The following is a 25,692-nucleotide window of genomic DNA, read 5'->3' as shown; positions in this document are numbered from 1 at the left end:
TTGTTGGTGACCAGACTGAGGTTGGTATTGGGTCAGAATCTGAGACAGCAGATCATTCAGGCTGTCTGTGCTGAACACAGTCCAGTGTGTTGTACGGTCTGGACTGCTGATAGCTGTATCAGTCACAGCAATGCCCATTTGTTCAATGTTTCAGAACTGATTGGGGGGGAATAAAATTAGACTAACTTCCTTCATGGTCTTGCTGAGTGAATACGCATTAGTTTCCTAGCCAAATAGCAGATCAGCATTGAGACAGGAAAGGAGGTGGTACACTTTGATTTTGTTATCTTGACTAGGGAAGTGGACAATTAATCATATCCACTTGTTTTTGTTCAGTGTTCAGTCGCCGTTAGTTTGTGTATTCCACGCTCTAGGGCAGTACATTTCAGTGGAGAATGGAGTCACTCCTTTCTTTCTATTACAGGTATCAAACGAACCTGGTAATCGGTATAACATCCAGCTAATAAATGCCCTGGTGTTGTATGTGGGGACGCAGGCGATTGCTCACATCCATAACAAGGGCAGCACACCATCCATGAGCACGATCACACACTCTGCCCACATGGACATCTTCCAGAACCTGGCTGTCGACCTTGACACAGAAGGTAAGGCACCGGTCTGCTTTTACACTTTAGAATCTGCTGTTTTTGTTCAACATCCTTTATTTCATCATGAAGATCGAGAGGAGTGGCAATCTTTTCAATCAGAAGCTCTCTGGCTTGTTTTCTAAGCGTTGTTCAACTGATCCCTGCTCAGGCTGTAGTAGAAACACTGTAGTTGGCTTCAGTTTGTTGGTTAGAGAGTGGAAAAATCTTTGTAAAGTATTGTACCCGTCCTGATTCTCTGAAATCTCTTCCATTCGCACACATTCTCCTTTTATTCATCACCTCAAAAAGGAGTCCTGTTTCCATCATTGTCTCCGAGAGAGTTTTCATGTCTTAAAGACACTATGCAGAATTCTGTTTTTGCCTGTTGCTAGTAAATGTGTGTGGCCCGACCAGTGGTGATCATTTTTCCTGCTTGTCACACTGCAGGCTGTTGTTCTGACAACTTGTGGCTCCGTCCGCAGAATTTGCAAGTGGATTTGTCCATTCCCTGATAAAACTGGTACTACTGGTGACCCGACACCTTGAAAACTGGCCACCTTCCATCCTGTGAAACCCAGCATGTGTGCGCACCTTTGGAAGAGAAGTTTCCTGGCCCCCTCTAGCCCATAGCATGTATCCTACAAAATGAAAACTGATATAACCCAGGGGATCTGTTTTCTCCTTGTGCTCTATTCCCCAGAAAACTATCACTACCGATAGTGGCCACTCAACTAGGAGTTGGTTAATAGCACCTTGAAACAAACAGTTGGTACGATGGTGACACAGGGGAATGATTCAACTCGTTCTGAATCAGAAGTGCTTTTTGAAAGATGCCATTCAATAATCAAGCCAGATTATTGCTCTCACTCAGCTCGCTGGGGAATTAAAATGCCGGTGTGTTAGGCAAACACAACGGCGATGTTTTGTTCATCTTTTGGAGAATTATTGTACAGTCAGGTTTTAAGTTGCCCATCTCCTGAGCATCAGGGATAATCACTCTTGTTTCCCATGTTTCAGGTCGGTACTTGTTCCTGAATGCGATTGCCAATCAGTTGCGTTACCCGAACAGCCACACTCACTATTTCAGCTGCACTATGCTGTATCTGTTTGCTGAAGCCAACACCGAAGCTATCCAGGAGCAGATCACCAGGTGAGAAGCGAGCAAGGTTCCCCCAGCCCCGACTTCTGCATCTTTGTCCTCAGTTCATGCTGCCCAATAATGTGATCTCTTTCATGGTTTGGAATGGATTGTAAGCCTCTCTTTGGGATACTGCAGCACATTGATCCTGAACTTGGGTTGTCAGTATTGCAGGTGGAGAGATCAAATCATAACCAAAGAGAGATCAAATTTAATTGGAATGCAAAGTAACAATTTTTACAGAAAGCAGCTGCAGCCTGCATAGTTTTTGAGTTTAATATGCAAAATGTTATCATTAACCAGTAAGATTTTGCTATCTGCATTTCCTGACCTGATTCAAACAACCATTTAAGAAACTACGGAAGCCACGAGCCTGAATTGTGACCCTGCTGCTTTTCACTTCCTGTCAGGGTGCTGTTGGAGAGGCTGATTGTAAACAGGCCTCACCCATGGGGGCTCCTCATCACCTTCATTGAGCTGATTAAAAACCCCGCCTTCAAATTCTGGAACCACGAGTTTGTCCACTGTGCTCCTGAGATTGAAAAGTAAGTGCTTCGGGTTGCATTGTTATTTCCTTGAATCCTCCTCTGATGTCAGATCTTTCGTTATTATTGAGAGAGTTTGTCTTTTGCTTCTGTAGGTTGCAGCTTATACCTCTCTCCAAATATCTGACCCGAGCCCCAGGTATGCTCTTGAACCAAACTAGTATTTAGTTGAGAATTTTCTTGTTTCAAGCATCAGGCTGCCTGCAGAAGCGCTGAGGGAGTCCGCGCAGCGCTGAGGAGCACTGTGCAGGTAGAGCAGCCGGACTGTTCAACACTGTGTGATGGGTTTACTTCCTCGCAGGTTCTCATTCTGTTCCAGTTTTCCTTCTGACCTTTTCCAAATGTTCCCTTTCCTCAACTGTTGAAATGCCAAACTGCATGTTTGAGAAGTCTGTTCAGTGAATTGGTAATCTTAAAAGAATATTGTATTTCTGTTTTTCTCTTCAACTGTTCATTTGAGTGACTAAAATAACGATGAGCGGAAAAAATCCATTCCGTGTGACCCAGCGTAAGGGGCATTGGCCTTGGTCCCTGGTTGTTTTGCACATACACGACTTCTGAGTTAACAATGAAGAGCAGGAACCTTGGTCAATGGTTTTCATTTGTTCCAAGCAAACTAGTATAGCCTGTTACTACTACACTCCTACCCCAGTATTGGGCTGTTACTGTATCTCTCAAACCTGTGAACCGCTCGTATGGCACTACCCCACATTACGTCGTGTTAAATATTGTAATGCTGTATGAAATGTACATTGATGATCAGTAGCTTTACACATGCACATACATTGGTGGTGTGACAGGACTCCTCAGTCTGCAGTTATGGGTTCAGGTCCCACGACAGAGATACGGGCACATAATCAAGGCTGACTCTCCAGTATGGTACTGAGAAACTGCTGCACCATCAGAGACGTCACCTTTTAGCTCCGATTTTTAATCCAGAACCCTGTCTGACCTTCTAGATGAATGCAAGCATTCCTGTGGCACTATTTGAAGAAACATGGTGGGGGTCTTCTGGTGTAAGTCCCCCAGTTAACACATTTCTTCATTTGTTTCAAAGCTGGGGGGAGGGAGCTTTTTTCGATCTTGCTGTGCATTTAAATGGTTGCCCCATTTCCAATATTGACTACACTTCAGAAGTGCTTCATTGGCTGTAAAGCATTTTCCTGCGGTCACTTTGTTTTGGGGGTTTGTCAGTAACTTCTGCATAATGCTTGGCTGCTGTGTGTTTTGCAGGTTGTTCCAGTCTGTAGCTCAGTGCTGTATGGGACAGAAACAGGCACAACAAGTAATGGAAGGCACTGGCGCCAGTTAAAATAATGAAGAAACGCCATCTTGGACATGCAACATGGAAAAGAGTGATGGGCAGCCTGTGTTTTTCTTGAAACTGACATTGGTCGTGTAACTTGTTGGTTCTTCCAATCCGATGCAGTCAGCTGCATGAGTCAGACATAGGAACAGTAGTCAGTGAAGCACTGACTTCATGTTGGACATGTTTTATTTTTCATTTGTCACTTGGCCAAAAAAAAACAAATGCTGTGAATATCATTTGAAATGATATAAAAAAAACAATGTAAATAAAAGGGAGTGCAACCTTAAACTGGACTATCTCCATCTGTGCAAATTGTATTAAACTGACTTTACCCAATTATTCCTGTTGGCAGCTGATGACAATTGAAGCATGTCTGGGACAGATTGCCCCGCGCCTCACCCCACTGTCCCAAACTCCAGCCACGTCCCACATTTGTCCAGGAGCTGCTCTTTATTGTGATGCAATTTTCCCAGTTTTGATTTTGGAGGTGGTTGAGGGGTTTGCTGAAGAGCAATATCAATTTTTATTTGTCCTCTTTCTAATATGTGTAAAGAAAATATTCTCCAGAGTGGTATGGAGATGCAGTATGGTTTGCAAAAGAAGTTTTTATTTTAAGTTTCTGAAGTTTTGGTCTTTAAGATGAGCAGCTCCTTCTGTCCATAAGCCAAAAGGGTGTGTCCCAGGCTGAGTGCAGCATACACCATGTTAATGCGAAGGAAAACAAGAGGTTCTCCCTGAATTCTGTAAATTGTGGGATAAAAAGAGCCAGTTTTGCGGCACGGAGTCGATTAAGTTTGTAAAAAAGAAACCAAGGACCAATACAGGCCATTTTGTAAGGATTTTGAATGTTGTTTTGTAAATGTATTGGTCCATGTGTTGTATTTTGTAGTCTTTGTAGTTTCCTTGGCTCTAGTTCTGCCACTTAACACTCTTGTATGTAAGCATATTGTAGTTAATGCATTAAAACCCATGTCATGCAGCAACCTCCTCTTTGTTTATTGCCTTTAGACACTAAAGTTTAGGAATGTGTTCATGGTATAACCCTGGTTGGTTCTGAATCTGATTATCCATCTTTTTAACAGAACAATTCATTAATCTGTCAATCTGTACTTTTAATTTTAAGCAGTTCACATTTGACTTTTATTTTTACTATATTTGGGAGATGAGCTCACACCTAAAACTTGCTGAAAAAGAATGCTCAGAACCAGCCTGTGTTAATTGTTCAGCATTATCTGCCTCAATCTGATCCTTCCATACAGTGACCTCATTCACAAGCCATCCCAAAGTCCACTTGCTACGTTGCTGCCTGAGTTTTTCCCCTCTTGGTCTACTCATCCGGGTGAGGGGTGCTTGACATGGAGAATTTCCGATAACAGACATCCAGAGTCTACAACACACACGCCACCACATGCAGTGAAACATGTTCAACTCTTCCTTGACAAGCCTGGATCTGGGCTCGTGGCAGCTGACTGCTGAACACTGGAATCTCCTGGAGCTGCAACCTTCAATGTACTTTGGAGGAAGGGGTGCAGATTAGTTTTCCCATTTCTTATGTTGCCTTGAGAAAAACGTTATTCGATTGCCAAATGTGTCGGTGAGAGTCATCGCATGCATTTTGAGATGGCCTAAGTTATGTTGTTGAGGATCTGAGAGAACTCGACCTTGAAAAATAAGAAAAACATTGCTTCAGTTTTCTTCTCGCTGTACCAGGCCACAGGTTCTCCTAGTACCACTAAAGAAAGCGTCACCAAACTCTTGTAAAGCTGAATGTAATGTCGTCCTCATCCAACAGACTCATCATACTATTTGCTGTACAATAAAAATAGGAGAGATTTAGGCCATTTGGCCCCATTGAGTCTGCTTTGTCATTTGGTAAGATGATGGCTGACATGATCATCCTTAGCTCCACTTTGTCTTTTCTCCAGAAGCCCCTGAATACCTTATTGATTAAAAATCTGAGCATTCATCTGGAATATACTTCCCAGACTTGACAGCCCTCTATAGTAAGAAATTCCACACTTTCTCTAACCTCAAGAAGTTCCTCTTCCTCTCTGTCCTAAATTCTGCCAAATGGGAAACAAACTCTCTGCATCTACCCTTAGGTCCTCCAAGAACCTTGTTTCAAGAGCTTGCTTATTCTTCTAAACTTCAATGAGTACAAGCCCAGTCCTTCGACAGTCCCACCATACCTGCTTTCTGCCATGTGAACTTTGACTGGACTGTTGCCAGTGCAAGTATATCTTTCCTTAGATAAGGCATTAAAAACTCTTCAGTGTTCTAGCTGTGCTCGAACACTGTGCCTTATATAGTTTTGGCAAGACCTCTTCTTAGTTCTGATGGATGCTCTTTAAGATGTGAAGTGGCATCATTTTCCATTTATGCTTTTAGTCTCTGGCATGTAAGGCACTTCATCATCATCATTCATAAATGGCAAATCTTCCAAGGTTTCCTATGAGGACAAGTTGCGTCCTTATAGAGCTGACCTGAGTTCGTCTTTGTCTAGCTCTGGAAACTTATTGTGATGCATTCTCAGGATAGGCTTTTTTTTCCTCCAAATAGTTTAAGGCTTGTGATTTGACCATAGGTTTTTTTTCATGCTAGAGGAAATAGGGCAATCATCACTTTCTTTGGAACTGCTGTTTTTGGGACATTTTTGTAAGGAATGAACCCAATTAATCCTCCAGCTACCTCCTCTTAAAGTGAATTAGTTGATTCAATTGCCTGCACTCATTCGGCATTTGTTCTATTTGAAAACATTTCTCAGTTTTTGTACTTCAGCAGCAGCAGAGTCTCCGAAGTCTATTTAACAAAGAGATGAGTTACTGCTGACCAAGAATGACCAGTTTGCTTTCAGAAAAATCCATTCGTCATCAGATCAAAAGATGACAATATTTCATATTTTAATGAGTCCTCTGATCTTTCACTCTGCTGGACGTGAATAGTTTTTCTTGCATGGCTAATTTTCCACATTATATTCCATCTGCCAAGTTTTTGCTCACTCAAGTTGTTTATCTCCCTCTACAAACACTATCACTACTGCCCTTCCAATTTATTTTTTGTGTTATCTGCAAACTTAGCAATAGTGCATTGAGATGTTGTAAGTAATGATTAAGAAATTGAAACCTGGCAGATTTTTTTCACGTTGCAGGCCATGTACCAAAACTGTATGCTCTGGCCTGTGGGTTGACTAACTAGGCAGAAATCAGTTATGGGTGTCAAGTTGCTTTTGTACCTTTTCTTCCTTATACAAGTTTGGCTTTTTGTTACAAAGCAAAAAGCCTGACTCTGAAGGCACTAGTTTGAGTTAACCTGGGTGGGTTAACAGGAGTGAAAAATAATAATCATTATGGCACAGAAAGGCCATTCAGCTCATCATGATTTTTTTTTGTCTGATATTTGTTTTTTTTTAACCCCCACACTACTGCCTAACTGTGGTAGTGCTTATTTTTCCCTGGCACGTGTGTGTACACACGCAGGTGTGAGAGACAGTGAAAGGCAAGGTGCACAAATCTTTATTCGAATTTCCAACACCAGGAAGAAAGGAAACTCCCGCGAGTGACCTGTGACAAGCAGTGCCCTTCACATCAAAGGGTAATGCTGTGTGATCAAACGGTGAAGGGGAGGGTAGGGATTAAATAAAAATAGAGTTGGAGGGGGAAATAATGCAATGCACTCCATTACACAGTGTGCTCCTTTCCCAGCGATGCCTGGGTTCTAAAGTAACCACAGAAGAGGAGCAGGCAGTCGGCACCTCCACTTATGGAGTCTCCCCTTATGGCCAGACTCATCATGTTTAGTTGACTGAAAAAAAAGTTTCTGGATTAGTGGTACTGGAAGAGCACAGCAGTTCAGACAGCATCCGAGGAGCAGTAAAATCGACGTTTCGGGATTCATTATTCCTGATGAAGGGCTTTTGCCCAAAACGTCGATTTTACTGCTCCTTGGATGCTGCCTGAACTGTGCTCTTCCAGCACCACTAATCCAGAATCTGGTTTCCAGCATCTGCAGTCATTGTTTTTACCTAGTTGATAAAAAAAAAGTTGTCAACCACCAAATCAGTCTGGATTCCAGATATCCATCACCATCTGGGTGGAAATGTTTTTTCCTTTTGATTTCACCTCTGATCATTAGCCTGGCAATTTTTTTTTCTCTTGGTACCTAATGATTTTGTGCACCTCAATTAAGTTCCTTCCTCAGTCTTGTCTATCAATGGGAAAGTAATCCTGGCCTATTCAAACATTCCCCATTGCTGCAATATTCTTGTAAATCTCCTCTGTTTTGGTCCACATTTACAGGAAAGACAGTAGACAAAAATTCCACATGTGGCCTACTGCTTTCTTTAACCTGTCCAGCCATTTTCAAGAATATTTGGATGTACACAAGATTTTTCACATCCTCTACACTCACTATCATTTTTACTGTGTGCACCTATACTGGTTGACCCTCCACAAACATTCCAGATAGGATTCCACTTCTCACATTTCTGCCCATTCAACTCAGCCATTGATAGCATTTCCAGTCACCAGCTATCTCATTACCTATCCAGCCAATTTTTGTTTCGTTGCAGATTTTCCAATCATGCCACTGGAAATCACTTTCTAATCATTGATCATTTACCTGTCACTGAGCTAACTTTGGATCCAACTTGGCACATTCCACTCTTTTTTAAACAATTGTGGCTACACCACTCCTCCTCTGTGAAATGGGAGTGAGACACAATACTCATGCAGAAGATGTAAGCAAGGCTCTGAATACGTTACTTTGTATATCCTCCTGTCCTTAACTTTTTTTTATTCATTCCTGAGCTGTGAGTATCACTGGCTAGGCCAGCATTTAGTGCCCAGAGGGCAGTTAAGAGTCAGCCAAGTGCAGGCCAGACCAGGTAAAGATAAGACAGTTTCCTTCCCTAATGGACATTGTCAAAAAAAAACCTTTTACTAATCAGCAGTGAATGCATGGTCATCATTAGACTCTTGATCCCAGATTTTTTAAAATTGAGTTCAAATCGGACATTTGCTGTGGTGGAATTTAAATTTGAGTTCCCAAACCATTGAATATCTAGACAATATCACTATGCCGTTACCTCCCTGTTTGTTTTAAATATTTTTTATCTAACTATAGTTTTTCATATCCTTTGTTTCAAGCTGACTTACTACTGTGGCAAGTATAGGATATTGCACAAGTTATAAACAAAATAAAGGGAGAGCAGGAAACTGGAGCTACTTCATGCCTCGACCAGCTGAATGCTTCAAACTACAGAGTATTTCAGTTTATTACTGCAAATAAAACTACATGCAAGGAACAGTGCCTAAATGTCAGCTCTTGAGATATAAGTTGATCGACTCCCTTAAGTATATTCAAAGACACCACCTCCACTGCTCTTTGTAAAAGAGGATTCCACAGAACTAGCATCCTCCTTTAAAAGGCTTATTTTGAAAATCCTCTCCCCTTGTTCTCATTTCTGCAACCAGGGGAAAAGCACTTGCAGCATCCAGCCTGTTATATCCCTTCAGGAGAATGAGAGCTGACCTTATTGAAACTTAGAACTTCAGTGGATACAGACACCCCCCCCCCCCCCCCCCCATCTCAACAGTCAAATGGAACCACTCGATTAAAATCACAGAATCCCTACAGTGCAGGAGATTATTGAGCGCAATGAGTTTGTACAGACCTGAGCAGTATCTGACCCAAATACAGCTCCTCCCACCCCCCTCCACCCCATGTCATTTCCTATGAATAACCTGCACATCTCTCAACACGGTCAATTTAACATGACCAATTTAACACATCTTTGGCCATTGATAAGTTTTGGTCTCATTCTTTAAGGAAAGTGACAGAGTACTCAAAGATATCACTACTTTTAATTCCATTCCCCTTCTAATAAACAAATAACAACTTTTAAGATTTGCTTGAGTGACAAAAAGTAGTTCTTAACCTCAACAAAGGTTGATCCAGTGCCAAAGAATGGTTTGTCAAAACATTTCATTTCAGACCCTTCCACAATACCAGGAAGCATAATAACTGGAAGGACATTGGGAAGAACTTCCCAATGGGGAAATGATTTAACGGAATTATTTAGCTATGGAAATATAATCTGGCCGTAAACCAGAGAATCCTTCACATTGGGTTCTGGCACAGTGGATGTTAAGACAAAAATAACAATTCAAACAAGAATATTATAAAGACAATATTTTATTCCTTAGTTGCTGATGTGCTATGCAGTCAGCTCCAACAGTCGATGCAAAATCAACTTCTGTGCGTATCGGACCTGCAGCGAGTCACGTTCCCGTTTACTGAGCTGGCGGTATGCCTCCTCATTGGCTAGGGCAGCTTCCTCTTCTTTTAGTCCTGAGCTGTACAATTTTAGTCTCATTGTCACAGTGTTGCGCAGAAGTTGCTTCCAAGCAGGCTTCAGTTTGGGTATGACTGCATTGTCAAGGCTGGAAAGATCCTCTTCCTGTTCCTCATCGTCGTCCTCCCAGCCATCATTGGCCTTGTATTCTTCAAATTCCTCCAAGGTCATGCTCAGAACCTGCTCACGTGTCAGAAAGAGGAAAGAAAATGCAGGTGAGTTTTGAGGCTGCAATAATAAGCAGCTGAGATGATAGTTACTTCTCACAGAATAGGAACCCGGCAGGGAAACAGTATGAGAGATTCGTGGGCCCTTGTATATTGTGCACTTAATCCCACAGCCTACAAATACTCGCAGCTCCTTTATCCAGTTTCCTTTCAAAAGCATTGACTCCACCCTCAGGTAGTGTATTCCATGCACAGTTTACTGTTTTTATTTCAGTATTTTATTAAGCACCTTTTCTCATTTTCACCTCGGAGTACTTTGTATATACTATATATGTGAAGTCTGATTGCCACAAACAAAAATAAAATGGAAAAAAATTATCAAAATGCTTAAGATTTTAAGCATCCATTAAACCCCAGCTGAAAATGAGCCTCTTTACCCTCCACTATCACCCATAAATAATTGTACAAAACACCAACCAGACTGAAAGAGAACTACAGAGAGCAATGAAATACGGAACTCAACGGGAGCTGGTCCTCACCTTCAGAGTACTGTAAAGTTCCTCCTCTGTCAGGACTCCTGACTGGCCAATCACAAAGTCTCCTTCTTCTCCAACTATTTCCAACTCAGTCAGGAATTCCCATTTCTCCCTCAGCAGCTTCCTCTCCTCCTCTGTGTGCACAGCTTAAAACACAAAGGATATTCTGGTCAAACCTCCTCTCCAATCTGCAGCCTCCTGAACGTCTGCTTGGCCTTGTTACATTGCTCCAAGACCAACCTTGCAAGGCAGCATCATAGACGGTCTGCATTCGGATGTCCATAGCTTCGTGTGTGTTGCTCGGATACGGCTCTGTAAAGCCATACATGTGCAGAAGCTGCCAGTTAGCAAGCTGTCCATACGTGTTAAATATCTCTTCACCTTTGCTGATCTTCCTGATGGACAGCATCTTCAAGCATTCCTGTAAAAGCAAAGGTAAAAACATAAAATGTAACAACTCACATTACCTATGTTAAACAATCTATAAACAGAATTCTCTCCCACTCACTGACCTCTCCTCCTGCTCTCACTACAATCCTTGGGCCACCCACTAAACTCAGTCCCTTCCTCCTATATTCCCCACCCACCACACACCTCTGCACCATCCCTAATCACCAACACTCCCCCTCTCTGCCACATACCACTTGCCCCTCCTGTTGCACTGCCCAGTAACAGCAGTCCATTCCTGCATATACCACTCCCTCCTCCTCACCAACTTACTGCTGTCACCTGATCCACCTCCCCCCTTCTCATGCCCCAAACCTTGCCCCTCCATGATACTCACTGGTGCAAATTCCAGGCATGCATTGTGATTGGCCACATGATTCAAGATGTCTGCCATTGGGACCATCATGGGAGGGTTTGGTGCCTTATCATCATCCTCATCATCTTCATCCTCATGGGGCTCCTGGAAACTGCAGGATTAAGACCCAAGCTTAGGCTTCATATAGTCCTCACGCCTGACCACTGAGAAACAGCAGCACCAGAGTCCCGGGGCCCTCGGTAGAGGGGGACATACGTAGGCCTAGGCATGTAGCAGACCGTCCCTCATTCAGGCTCCACCATCTATGGGGGTGGCCAGCTCTGTGCAAAATATTCAATCGCCGTAAATACAAGCAGACCAGTTAAGTCATTCCCTGGCTGGTTCCTCGTGGTGGTGGGGGTGAAGAGGGGAACAATTCCACACAGACACCCAGTGTCTCACACCCTCCTCAGGGTAACGATTCCAGCCCCATAGGAAATGCTTTTCAACAAGAGGATACCACAGCTCATTGGCTCATTCCAACCAAGGGGCACGGCCTGCTGGCAGAAAGCCTGGTCGATTTGCCTGGCTGATGTTCACAGATGAACATAGGGGGAAGGGGGAGCACCCTGCCAGGGAGGACACATTCTCTCTCCCTCACCTGTAGGCCATGATAAATGCCACCAGTTTCTTGTAAAGATCCAGGGTGTGTTTCTGTGGGTCGAAGGTGCTGAGGTGAGATTTGATGAAAGGCAGCACAATGCTGTTATATTCCTCCTCGATGTTGATCAGATCCTTCTCAACAGCCAGTGCCACCCCTGTGCCCAGCAGTAAGCGGTTCCTCTCCTCCTCGGACCTGTATATACAAACCTGCAATTACTCATGTCAGAGAATAAGTCATGTTGTAACAGACCAGAGTGGGGGAGCTGGAAGAGTACAGGTTATAGTTTGACTTAAACAAGGACCACAGAACCAACTAAGAGCACCTGGATTGAAGGGTTTATGTAATGGAGAAAGGTTGACAGGATCTGCCTGTACCAAGTGGAGTTTGGAATGAGAGGCAATTGTATTGAAATATACCAGATCCTCAGGAGCTACAAGGGTGGATACTAGGAACAGGGGGGCAGAGTTTAAAAATAAGAAGTCACCCTTTTAAGATGGCATTGGGATTTTTTTTAAACCAGGTGGTCAGCCTGTGGAATTCTCTTGCCCAGACAGTAATGGAGGCTGGGTTGTTGAATACATTGAAGATTGAGTTAGACAAAGCTATGTTCACTGAGGAATCACAGAGTTGACACCGCAACCAATCAAATGGTGGCACAGGCTCCTGAGGAGCTCTGGCCTACTCCAAAGTTCCTGTCTCTTCACTGCCATCACATTAGGGTCTGAACAAGGAGCACGCAGCTACTCCAATGGCCAGCAGAGGGCAGGTTGGGCAGCGGTGACACAGTGAGGTGTATTCCGAGGGGGAAGGGGAGCTTGAGGATCTGGGGCTGAGGTCAAATTCTGAGCATTCGTTTTGCCTAAGAAAGTTTGTTTAAGATCAATGTACCTGCTGGCTCAGTTCAGCTGGTCAACAGACCATGTTTCTGAGACACAAGAATGAAATGTGACTGGTGGCACCACAGACATCATTAATAGAAGCTCCTTACCAGAACATCGGGTGATGCAGGCCGCTGAAGTCAGGCCAGAGGGAGAAGTAGGACTTCCAACGGGACTCACTGCTCGTGATCTCAAACATCATGGAAAGCAGCAGAGGGACCCAGCCTGAAGGGCTCTCCAACGCTGCTGCCTCTGAAACAAGACACCCGACAAGGATAGAGCATTCACAGCCAGTGCTAGAGACCGACAAGGATCGAGCATTCACAGCCAGTGCTAGAGACCGACAAGGATAGAGCATTCACAGCCAGTGCTAGAGACCGACAAGGATAGAGCATTCACAGCCAGTGCTAGAGACCGACAAGGATAGAGCATTCACAGCCAGTGCTAGAGACTCCTTCACACACATAGCACAGCAGACCGCATCCTCTGGATGCCTATCACTCCTCAACAGGCCCTCAACCTTCACACCTTCGTCCAAATCTCGAGAGGGCTCCTTGATGTCACACAGCTACATGCTGCCTTAATGTCCACGGCAGTCATTCTCACCTCAAGATCAGGTCTTGTTCAAGACTGGACCACAATTGTAATGAGGTCTGGAGGGGAGTGATCCTACCTGAAGCCAAACTGAGCATTAGTGAATGTCATTGCATTGCACTGTTGATATCACTCTGTTGATGATTAAGAGACAATTGATGGGGTGGCAATTAGCAGGGTTGGATTTGTCTGGGTTTCTGTGGACAGGACATACTGGGGCAATATTCCCCTTTCTCATATTCATATACTGATTCCTCAGCAGAGAGCAGTTGGTGGTGTGTCCTTGCCTTTCTTTGCTCTGATGCCACAAGTTGTTGTTCAACTATTCTGTGAATAGTTTTGGCACAAGGCCCCAATGCAAGGGAGGATTTTCCACAGCATAGCAACTAGGTCAATTCTGTACATTTTATTCCTGGCCTTTCTCACAGCACTTTGGAACAACCGAGTCGTGCACTTTGAGGGGGCTGTAAAGAGTTATGCACGACCAATTATTGATCAGATCAACAGATTTCCTTCCATGAATTTACAACAAACTTATAGTTCCATAGCTGCCAATACTGAGGTTAGCCTTTTAACTCCAGGTTTATTTAGGGGAGATAGCAGCATAATGACATCTTGACACCAGCTCCTCAGGGTAGCAACTTCAGTTGCTTCAATGACCATCCCTCCATTGTAAGGTTAACATTGACCACAAACTGAAATAGACCAGTCACATCAATACAGTGGCTACCAGAGGAAGTCAGAGGCTAGGAGCACTGCAGCAAATAACGCATGACCTCTCCCCTCAAAGCCTGTCCACCATCTACAAGGGGTGTGGGTGTGACGGAATACTCCCCTTCAGGGGTGTGACGGAATACTCTCCAATTGCCTTGATGAGTGCAGCTCCTAGAAGCTTTACACCATCCAGGACAAAAACGCCCACTTGACAAGCGACCTGTCAGCCACTACCAATATTCATTCCCCTCCCCACCAATGCAGCGTCAGTATTCTATACTATCACAAGGTGCACTGCATAACTTCAACAAGGATCTTCTGACAGTATCTGACAACCCTACAACTTTTATCTAGAAGGACAAGGGCAGCAGCTGTAAGTTCCCCTCCAAGCCACTCACCATCCTTTCACTGTCACTGGATCAAGATCATGGAAAACCCTCTCTCATGGCATTGTGGGTCAACCTACAGCAGTTCAAGAAACAGCCCTTCCAGCTGGTCTATCATTTAATATGATCATGGTTGATCTCATCTCGGCCTCAACTCCATTTTCCTGCCCACTTTCCATAACAAAGGCAGCTCATGCACCTTCTTAAGGGCTGCTATGGATGGGCAATATTCAAACCTCTCCAATGGATTATAGCATTTTAAAAATTCAAATAATAAATCTAGAATTCAAGCCTAATCCAGCGATGATGAGTCTCTGGATTCGTTTAACAAAGAGTTGGATAGAGCACTCAAGGATAGTGGGATCAAGGGTTATGGAGATAAGGCAGGAACAGGATACTGATTGAGGATGATCAGCCACGATCACAATAAATGGTGGTGCAGGCTCGAAGGGCAGAATGGCCTACTCCTGCAACTATTGTCTATTGACCATGATTTCATTATCTAAAAACCCATCTGATTCATAAATGTCCTTTAGAGAAGGAAATCTGCCATCCTTACATAGTCTGATTTATATGTAACCTTAGACCCTCAACAATATAATTGGCTACTGACTGCCCCTCTGAAATGACCAAAGAGCCACTCAATTAAACTGATATGAAGTCTAAAGGAAGGAATTAATCCGAATAGACCCACACTCCACAGACTGCAGCATCTCAAATACGACCACCTTCTCAGGGGCAGCTAGGGATAGACAATAAATGCTGGCCAGCCAGCAAAACCCACATCGCACAAATGAATAAAAGAATTATTTAAGTGAATTTAAATCTCTCAATTGCCATGTGGGTTTTGAAACATTTCCCGGGGTCACCAGCTGCTACTTCCTTGATTCAATGACAACTTCCAAAAAGGAATTGGAATCATGTTGAAATGGATAAAACTGCAGAGCTATGGGAGAAGAGCAGGATAGAAGCATCAATTGCACAGCTCTTTTAAACTGGTAGAACAGGCTCAATGGGCTGAATCATCTCCTTCTGTGCTATCTCGATGTATGAACGTAATCCCCAATCTCCCTCCCCTGTAGATGCTGACCAGCTCCCAATGGCCATGTTGGAAACTTCAAATGCAGGCATTCCAGATGATACTCGCCAACACCCCCAAGCCCAAGGCACTGAGGTCAACAGCAGATTCATCACAGGTTGAGAATGGAAGCTGGGAGCTTTCAGAAGCCCCTGTTAGTTTCAGTGGCACATGCAGTAGTACATTTCTACTGCTCCCTCCCTCCTTGCCTGATCATCAGTCCCCGTTTCTGACCAACATACCTTTCTTCAGAAGATCACTGATAGTGGTCGTGTGCTGGCTGAGTACTGCTGACCTGGGAACAGAGAAGAGCAATTCTCCCTCTTCAATCTCATCCTTTGCCACCAGGCCATAATCAGCCACCGTGCCCTCCCTACTCACATACACCTGGGGAAACCAAGAAACAAAAAAAACCATATGGTACAAATCACAGAGTCACTGCACTTCCCTTTATAACATAGGGATGGAAAAGGGAAGCAGGAATTCAAACTCGGGTTAATAACCAGAACAAATTATAGAACAATCGGCAAAAGAACAGGAATAGAAAAGGGGAAAACATTTTACACAAAAGGGTTTTGCAATCTGGATCACACACATACCACAGCAACTTTTTTTTTTAAAACAATTAACTGGACATATATTTGAAATGGGTTTTGGGAAGCTGCTGGAACAGGGGACTAAGTGGGACTACTCTAGAAACCAGCACCAGCAGGCCAAGCCAAATGGCATCAGTCTGTACTGTAAAAGCATAGGATTCCAAGTGGTAAGGAATGGGAAGGGTGTTAGAGGTTGCAAGTACTAATTGTTGGGCTTGGGGAGGGGGGGGACCCGAATGCTGAGAGCGGAAAGCTAGAAAAGGAAAGAGAGAGGAGATCTGATAGAGGTGTACAAGGTTATGACAGAGTTTAGATAAGGTAGAAGAGGAGCTGTTCCAATTAGCTGATCACTCAAGGAATAGGTGCATATCTTTAAGGTATCGGGTAAGAGATGCAGGCAGGTAAATAAGGAAGCTTTTCTTAAAATATAATGGGTGGTAATGGTTTGGAACATTCTGTGCACAAACATGCTGGGAGCAAAGAAAGTTAACGCTGCCAAAAACAAACTGGATTTTTATTTTATCTATCATTGTTACGTGACGAGATACAGTGAAAACTATTTTTTCCGTGCGATCCAGACAAATCCTGCCTTACCTAAGTACATCAGGGTAATAGAACAGAATGCTGAAAATACTGTTACAGCTACATAAAAGATGCAGAGAAAGATCAACTCTTGATATATAAGGACACCGTTCAGAAGTCTGATCACAGCAGGGAAGAAGCTGTTCTTGAATCTGTTGGTATGTATTTTCAAACGTTTGTTTCTTCTCCCCAAAGGAAGAGAGTGGAAGAGAGCATGACCAGGGCGGGAGAGCTCTGAGTATGTTGGCTGCTTTCCGAAGGCAGCAGGAATACTGGATAGAAGGCTCTTTTTGTGATGGACTGGGATAGGTTCACAACTCTGTAATTTCTTGCTGCCTTGAGCAGAGCAGCTGCTTATTTGAGGGAAATGAAGTTGCTGGACAGGAGAGAAAGGGATTGATCCAGCTCAGACTTAGGGGCCAAATGGCTTATTTCCATTACATTACAAATATAATAATTGTGATCTTCATTGATAACTCAGAAACAAAGGCATAACTTCACAAATTCTTCCAACAAAGGCACAGCACCATGACAGAGGAGCTGAATGGACTGCTCCTGATTAACATTGCGACTAGACAGGATGGTAGCAACAGTCTGCAGTTAACAGATGAATCTGCGAAAATGGCATCATTGTAAACACAAGAGGGGGAAAGACATAGAATAAGTACTTTAAAGGTATGACTTAAACTAGATCAAAACATTTAGGCTGTTTTTTTCTTAGCAGCTCAAATAAAATCATGACAGGGCAATCACTGATTAAATCCAGTGATAAAAGGGGATTTCAGAACTCATGTCCTGGACAGATAGTCTCATACAGCTGACAGAGCTTGAGATTGGGGTTTTGGGGGCTGAGCAGCATCTTCTGTCAATGCAGCAGAACACCTGGTGATCAAGGTGGGTCGTGCAGGGCTCCCATGACTGCATTTTCAACTGATACTCATATCTGAAAGCCAGGGGGCTCTGAGCAGCCACAGCTAAGTCCAAGGCACTAGGGCTATTCTGGCACACAGGAAAGGTTGTGTAACAAGGAGAGAAACGCCAAATTTCTGGCAGCAACGGACGTGAATTCCAGATGGTACATCACTTCTTTGGTGCCAGGCTCAAGAACATCACTGCATGGGCACAGATCATTCCTGGGGAGAGGGGAGTGAACTACCAGCAGAAGTGGTCCACATCAGTACCACCTCTGGCAACTGACTGTGCGGAGTTTGCACATTCTCCCTGTGTCTGCGTGGGTTTCCTCCTAGTGCTCCAGTTTCCTCCCACAAGCCAAAGATGTGCAGGTCTGGTGAACAGGCCGTGCTAAATTGCCCATGGTATTCAGGGATGTGTAGGCTAGTTGCATTAGTCAACTAGAAATGTAGAGTAATAGGGGAAGGGGAAGGAATCTGAGTGCGATACTCTTTGAAGGATCAGTGTGGAATTTTGGGGCAAATGGCCTGTTTCCACACTGTAGGGATTCTATGAAAGTCCTGCAAGGAGACACTGTGGAGCTCAAAAATTCATAACCAGGAACAAATGCAATTCTGAAACAAAAACAGAAACTGCTAGAGAAACTCTGCACCATCTGTGGGGAGAAAGCAGAGATGACTTTTGAGTCCGGCTGCTCTTCATTAGAAGAGATGTTTTCACAGTCGGCCCGATGGACAAACTTTCACACGCTCTCACTCTCTCACCTTTGAGCTGAGCAGCAACCCTGACTGCTCACACCAGTCCAGGAACTGAACCAGCCCGTTCGCTGTCTCGTGATCCTGATTTGCGGACGCCTCTGCTGTTTCCACCTGCCGTGTGGGAGGAAAAGCCAAGAGGAGATCACGCAGAGAAGCAGTGGGCTAGCTCGGTTAGCTCTGAGACACTGCCCTGACTCTCACACCACCCATTTGGGCAGTGGGGGGACGGGGGGAGAGAGAAGGTGGAAGTACAGAGTCGGGGGAGGGGTGGGGAGGTGGGAGTACAGAGTGGGGGTTGGGGGGAGTACAAAGTGGGGGGGTAGGTGGAATACAGAGTGGGGGGTTGGGGGAGTACAGAGTGGGGGGGGGGGGGAGTACAGAGTGAGGGGGAGTGAGGGGGAGTGCAGGGGTTGGGGAGGGAGGGGGAGTACAGAGTGGGGGAGTAGAGTGTGAGGGGGGGCAATGGGAGCAGGGTCAAGGGGGCCTGGGGAGAGGGAATAGGGATTGTCAGCCTCAACCTACAATGAGGTAACATTCAGACTGTACAGATACCAGGCAATGCCCAGCTCATGGCTGATGGTCACCCACCCCCCGAATCCCCATCATTACCATCACCCTTCTTGGGGTGGGGGGGGTGGAATGTACCACTGACCAGAAACTGAAGTGCACTCACCACAAAAAAAACACTAAATAAACCAAAGGATAACAACGAGAATTAAATAGAGAACACACCCCTGCCCATGAAAACCGCCTCAGCTCCGGGACAAACCAGAGCCCCCAGCCCCCAGCCCCGAGCCCCCCAGCCCCCAATCCCCAACCCCGAGCCCCCCAGCCCCCAATCCCCAACCCCAGCCCCCAGTCCCCAACCCCCAACCCCCCCCCCAGCCCCCAACCCCAGCCCCCCAGCCCCCAAGCCCCCAGCCCCCAGCCCCCCAGTCCCCCAGCCCCCAGGCCCCAGTCCCCCAGTCCCCCAGCCCCCAGTCCCCCAGTCCCCCAGCCCCCAGTCCCCCAGCCCCCAGTCCCCCAGTCCCCCAGCCCCCAGCCCCAGTCCCCCAGGCCCCAGTCCCCCAGTCCCCCAGCCCCCCAGTCCCCCAGCCCCCAGCCCCCCAGGCCCCAGGCCCCAGTCCCCCAGTCCCCCAGCCCCCAGTCCCCCAGTCCCCCAGCCCCCAGTCCCCCAGTCCCCCAGCCCCCCAGTCCCCCAGCCCCCAGTCCCCCAGTCCCCCAGCCCCCAGCCCCCCAGTCCCCCAGTCCCCCAGCCCCCAGCCCCCAGCCCCCAGTCCCCAGTCCCCAGTCCCCCAGCCCCCAGTCCCCCAGTCCCCCAGTCCCCCAGTCCCCCAGCCCCCAGGCCCCAGGCCCCAGTCCCCCAGTCCCCCAGCCCCCAGGCCCCAGGCCCCAGTCCCCCAGCCCCCAGTCCCTCCCCGGGCAGGGTGGGGGTGGGGGTGGGGGTGGGGGTGGGTGAGGGAATCTGTGTCCCCAGGGGTTGAGGGAAACTCTCGATCCCGACCCGGGGGTCGGGGAGGTTTCTCTCGGCCTTGGCCTCACCTTCGGCCGCTTCGCCCTCGACGCCATCCTCGCGCCTCCGGCTGCTAACGGCCCGGCGCTGCTGCCCTCATTCCCCGCCTCACTCACACAAAACACTTCCGGTTCACAGGAGGCATCACCTTCGACCTTTGACGGGGACGCGCATGCGTATTTGCAATTATCCCCCAAAGACCTTTTCCAATATGGCCGCCCAGCTGCAGGGATGGCTGTCTCTGAGATATAACCCCATCTCAGTGTCCAGAGCTTCTCCTCTGCCTTCTCCACAGCCTCGATTAAAAAACATGGCTTCTCTCCACTATCCTGTGCCACTGACAGGTCAAAGTGGAACAATAACTCTTGTTTTCTTTCTCCAACCCTGAATTGGCCATACTAAATTGCCCATGTTGTTAGGTGCATTAGTCAGAGGGAAATGGGTCTGGGTGAGTTGCTCTTCGGAGGGTCGGTGTGGACTGGTTGGGCCGAAGGGCCTGTTACCACACTGTAGAGAATCTATTCTAAAATCTAATCTAATCTAAATCTGTTGTGCATTATCAGCATTTTCTCTCTATAATTCCAGGATTTTAATCCCAGGACATCTGCGAGGAAGTGGAATTGGCCACCAGAAACTTCTGGGTGTAGACACACATAGATGGCCGTCCACACAGTTACGGTGCCCCTTTCAACGTTCCAAACCAGAGACACAGAGCCAGGCCAACCAAGGGGAAAACAGGCTTGCAAAAATTCCTGACTTTCCTCCTGAGCTGATAAAAACAGCACCTAAAATTGCACTGATGATGACTGTCACAGGATTGTAAAGATTTCCACAATAGCCATAAACACACACCTCACTTGAAGGAATACTGTGTTCACCATGCAAGCCATGTTCCACAAGTCTCAATTCTCAGTGTAAAGAAGTACCACCTAGTTAGCCTACTTCTGCACTGGCACAACTTAAGAGGTCAGTGAAGGAGATTATTCCACTACGACGGGACCTTGATCAGGCGGGCTGAGCAGTGGCAAATGGAGTTTAATTTAGATAAATGTAAGGTGTTGCATTTTGGTAACGCCAGTCAGGGCAGGACTTCACCACCTAATGGTAGGGTCCTAGGGACTGTTGCCGAACAAAGGGACCTTGGGATGCAGGTTCATAATTCCTTAAAAGTAGAGGTAGACGGGGTAGTGAAGAAAGTGTTTGGTATGCTTAACAGTGCATTGAGTATTGTTACGACACAGCCCATAGTGTTAGGTGAAGGGGTAAATGTAGGGGAATGGGTCTGGGTGGATTGCTCTTCGGAGGGTCAGTGTGGACTTGTTGGGCCAAAGAGCCTGTTTTCACACTGTAAGTAATCCAATAAACCTCTATTACATTTACAGCAACTTTTTTTTCAAAACCAGACAGCGGCCGTCATCTCCAGTGTTAGTCTTCCTCTGTTTGTAGATCTCCCTGTCTTCGGTCTTCTGCTGCAAAGATGTTTCATACGAAAGAGCTACCTTTGATGGAGAGTGTTGTGAATAGCAGTCTTTCAATGACAATTGGTGATCTCTCTCTCTGGCTAACTGTCCAAAATGCTTGTTTTTCATACCCCAAACATCAGATTGTCTCATTGGTTCGATGTTGTCAAAGCAGTAAAATTCAAATTCGATTGAGTTTTAATATCTTGGGGCAAAATTTAAACTGGTTAAATTCAAACTGCTGTGAAAACAACTGAGGTGTCCAGGTAGCAACCAACTGTTACATCTTTCAATTTTCCAGTACGTTCTTCAACTTCATAACAGTATAGGAATTGGGATGTCATGTCCTGGGCTATACAGGACATTGGTTAGGCCACTTTTGGAATACTGCCTTCAATTCTGGTCTCCCTGCTACAGGGAAGATATTGTTAAACTTGAAAGGATTGGAAAAGAATGTTACCGAGGTTGAAGGGTTTGAGCTATAGGGAGAAGCTGTATAGTCAAGGGCTATTTCCTCTGGAGCATCAGAACTTTATACAGGTTTATGAGATCATGGGAGGCATGGATAGGGTGAATAACCAAGGTCTTTTTCCCAGGGTAGGGGAGTCCAAAATTAGAGGGCATAGGTTTAAGGTGAGGGGAAAGATTTAAAAGGGATGTAAGGCTTGACTTTTCACGCAAAGTGTAGTGCGTGTATGGAATGAGCCGTCAGTGGAATTGGTGGAGGCTGGAACAATTACAACATTTAAGAGGCATCTGGGTGGGTATGTGAATAGGGAAGGTTTAGTGTGATATGGGCCAATGCTGGCAAATGGAACTAGATTAATTTAGGATATTTGGTCAGCGTGGACAAGTTGGATAGAAGGATGTTTCCATGCTGTATATAGGACTCTATAGCTTTGGCAATTACAGTTTGGTAATTATTCTGCCCTATTTCTTTCAAATCCTGAGATGGAAAGTCTGATAGCTGAGGATTTATCACTCTTCAGTACTATTAATTTCATCATTATTGTTATCAACATTCATTTTGTTGAATCCCTGCACTGATTGGGAAGTCTTGTATACTGATCTCTTTCTCAACATAACCACTGATGCAAAGTAATGTTTCAGCATGTCCACTACATTTCTTTCACCAATAATGTCACTGTTATCATTTTTTTTTGACTACTCTTTCTCAAACATAATTGTGCAAAATTTTGTGTTGACTTTGAATCTCCTATAAGTTTTCTTTCATACACTCATTTTCTAGCTCTTACTATTGGCTTTACCCACTTTGCTGCTATTTTTCTCAGTTATCATTTTTATTTTATCTGAGAAGTTGTGAATGGTGCTGAACATTGTACAGTCATCAGTGAACATCCGCACTTCTGACCTTATTATGGACAGAATCTTTTAGTTTTTAATGGTTTTTTTTTGACAAATACAGCCCTTGCACTTTAGGTTCTGCACAAGTATTACAATAAATTGTCACTGAAAGAAACATCACTGGACTTGAAATGTTAACGTTGCATTTTTTTTCCCATTCTTGCTGCCAGACCAGAGTTTCTCCAGCAATATTTGGTTTTGTAAATTTACAGATGATATCCCATTCTTTCTCTCTCTCGTCTCATTGAACTCAGCCTCAATTTAAAAGTAGTTTCATGTTTCTCTCTTTCAAATGTCTCATTGTTAAAGGAATGTTAGTGCACTATTAGGATGTTAACTAAATCTGGCTTTCTCATTACTGATTATGAGATTGCACACCCAGTTTTCTTTGCAGGAAACCAACCTAAGTATACACAAAAAATTCACTAGTTTGCCATTCCAAGCTATAGAAAAGTTAAAGCCACTCGGACTTTGTTACCAGTTTGTCCAATCCCAGTACCACATTTAGGAAATTACCAAGTGGCCTATACATATTTCCAGTTACCATCTTAAATCATTCTTTACTTTTCAATTCTACTTACAGACCAAGTTGCTTTGCCATGTAGCCTGGAGCTATGGATAGTGATGATGGAGACTCCAATATCTTTTAATCACATTGCTGACCAGTAACCTTTTTTTTTTAAAAGCTGCATGATGGTATGGCCCCTAGGGAGTGCTGTGGAAAAGCAAAACTCAGGGGTGCAGTTACATAGTTCCTTCAAAGTGGAGTTGCAGGTGGACAGGGTGGAGAGAAGGGATTTGGCACGCTTGCCTGCATTGGTCAGAGCATTGAGTACAGGAACTGGGACATCATGTCACAACTTTACATTGTAAGGCCCCATTTGGAGAATAGTGTACAATTTTTTTTAGATTAGATTCCCTGCCATCTGGAAACAGGCCCTTTGGCCCAACAGTTTTTAGATCAGAGTGGTTCTGAGAAAGCACAGCAGGTCAGGCAGCATCCGACCTTCATCAGGAATAGAGGCAGGGTGCCTGCAGAGTGGAGAGATAAATGGTGATGGTGGTGGGGGGAAAGAACGGGACTGGGGAGAATGTAGCAAAGAGTACAATAGGTGAATGGGGGTGGGGATGGAGGTGATAGGTCAGAGGGGAGGGTGGAGCAGATAGGTGGAAAGGGAGATAGGCAGGTAGGACAGGTCATGAGGACAGTGCTGAGCCGGAAGGTTGGAACTGGGGTAAGTGGGGGGAGGGGAAATGAAGAAACTAGTGAAGTCCACATTGATGCACTGGGGTTAAAGAGGTCCGAGGGGCAACTATTCATACAGAGGATAGTGCATGTTTGGAGGGTGGGTACAATTACAACATTTAAAAGGTATTTGAACAGGTACATAGATAGGAAAGGTTTAGAGGGATATGGGCCAAACGGGACTAGTTCAGTTTGGGAACCTGGTCGGGCTGGACGAGTTGGGCCAAAGGGGTTGTTTCAGATCAAAACACACTCTGCCTTTGTGCGTATTGGTAGGATTTATACGATTACATGACTAACTTACTAACATAATGAATGCACCTTCTGTGACCATTAGTCTGAGAGTGGGAGTCACAATCTGGAATGCTGCATCACAAGATTCCATTTTTAGTTTTATAAGATCAATTTTTTTTTTCCTCAGCCTCCTCTGTTTCATATTTGTTAAATGAGTATATAGATGTACACCACATACAATTTGTTGCATACAAAGTGTGCACATGCAGAGATTAATTGACTTCTGGGTTACAGTGGTTTAAGTCTTTAAACTATCCTGGCAGACAAGTTCAGTAACAACTTGACAAGGTCATGGTCACCAAAACATACCTTACAGCCAATGTAACCACACCCAAGAATGGTGATATCTGTCTCACTGCTAGGACAGAGCTTGCTGAGGTGGATATTTGGAAGGAAAATTCTCTCAGAGTCCTCAACACTGATTCTGAAATCTTCATAATCTCACAGCATCATGGCAAATGTGGGCAAGCAAACCTCCTGCTCACTAACGTATACTACCCTCCCCTTTGGCTGATGAATCAGTGCTTCTCCATGTTGAACACCACCTGGAGAAAGCACTGGGGGTGGTAAAGACGCAGAATGTACTTTGGGTGGGGTATTTCAAAGCCCATCATTAAGAGTATCATAAAAGGGGAAGACTGGGTGTGCGGCAGACGTTGAGGGAACACACTTTTATTTATGGTCAGATGTATCAGGCTGGTTAGCCTGACTTCAGTCGTTGGTAAGATTTTACAATCCATTATTGAAAGATGAGATTGCAGGGTACTTGAAAGTGCAGGGAAAATAGGGCAGAGTCACACACCTTTGTCAAGGGGAGATCACAAATCTATTAGAATTCTTTGAGGTAACAAACAAGTTAGACAAAGGAGATCCTTTGGATATGATCTATTTAGATTTCCAGAAGGTATTTGACAAGGTGTGCACAGGAGGCTACTAGTTAAGCGAAGCACCCACGGTGTTACTGGCATGGATAAAGGTTTGGCTGCTTGGCACAAGGGAGAGAGTGGGATAAAGGGATTTTTTCAGGCTGTCTGTGTGAAAATGTGTACAACTAGCTGGTGTTACAAGGGATCCTGATGGCAATCATAAAAAAAACCAACATTTTATTATATGACCCCAGGGGCATTGAGTAAACTATAACTCCCATCACTAACTGGGAGTCGGGTCTGATTCCCCAGGATTCTGACTGACGTTCCACTATGTCAAACAGCATTTATCGAAGGCAATCAGATATTTCTTCCAAATTACAACTCAGCATGCAGGGAACAATGACAGA

At 45.0% G+C, this 25,692-nt stretch overlaps 2 protein-coding genes across 7 annotated transcripts in view; one reads left to right on the top strand and one right to left on the bottom strand.

Moving 5' to 3' along the window:
• The window catches only part of cnot1 (CCR4-NOT transcription complex, subunit 1), a 159,222-nt gene extending 155,355 nt beyond the window's left edge, over window positions 1-3,867 (top strand). For 5 of the 6 annotated variants that reach the window (XM_060838289.1, XM_060838294.1, XM_060838292.1 and 2 more), the window contains 4 exons: window positions 425-605; window positions 1,605-1,737; window positions 2,136-2,270; window positions 3,504-3,867. In XM_060838289.1, the coding sequence (XP_060694272.1) occupies window positions 425-605; window positions 1,605-1,737; window positions 2,136-2,270; window positions 3,504-3,582 (528 nt within the window). In that variant the 3' untranslated portion in view covers window positions 3,583-3,867. Of the gene's footprint in view, window positions 1-424; window positions 606-1,604; window positions 1,738-2,135; window positions 2,271-2,365; window positions 2,410-3,503 lie in introns of all 6 variants that reach the window. The other variant, XM_060838293.1, reaches the window with a different exon arrangement.
• Window positions 3,868-9,753: 5,886 nt separating this feature from the next.
• Window positions 9,754-20,161, bottom strand: setd6 (SET domain containing 6, protein lysine methyltransferase). Its single transcript, XM_060837839.1, has 9 exons — window positions 20,081-20,161; window positions 18,545-18,649; window positions 15,933-16,077; window positions 13,029-13,170; window positions 12,038-12,232; window positions 11,419-11,548; window positions 10,875-11,055; window positions 10,638-10,780; window positions 9,754-10,111 (listed from the first exon to the last, which is right to left on the bottom strand). The coding sequence occupies exons 1-9, from the start codon at window positions 20,105-20,107 to the stop codon at window positions 9,794-9,796; spliced, it is 1,386 nt and encodes a 461-aa protein (XP_060693822.1). The 5' UTR covers window positions 20,108-20,161; the 3' UTR covers window positions 9,754-9,793.
• Window positions 20,162-25,692: the final 5,531 nt, after the last annotated feature.

Source organism: Hemiscyllium ocellatum, chromosome 17 (genome assembly GCF_020745735.1).
Source record: "Hemiscyllium ocellatum isolate sHemOce1 chromosome 17, sHemOce1.pat.X.cur, whole genome shotgun sequence".
NCBI classification, from domain to species: Eukaryota; Metazoa; Chordata; class Chondrichthyes; order Orectolobiformes; family Hemiscylliidae; genus Hemiscyllium; species Hemiscyllium ocellatum.
The sequence above is the reverse complement of the archived record's forward strand: the minus strand, read 5'-3'. Positions and strand labels throughout refer to the sequence as shown.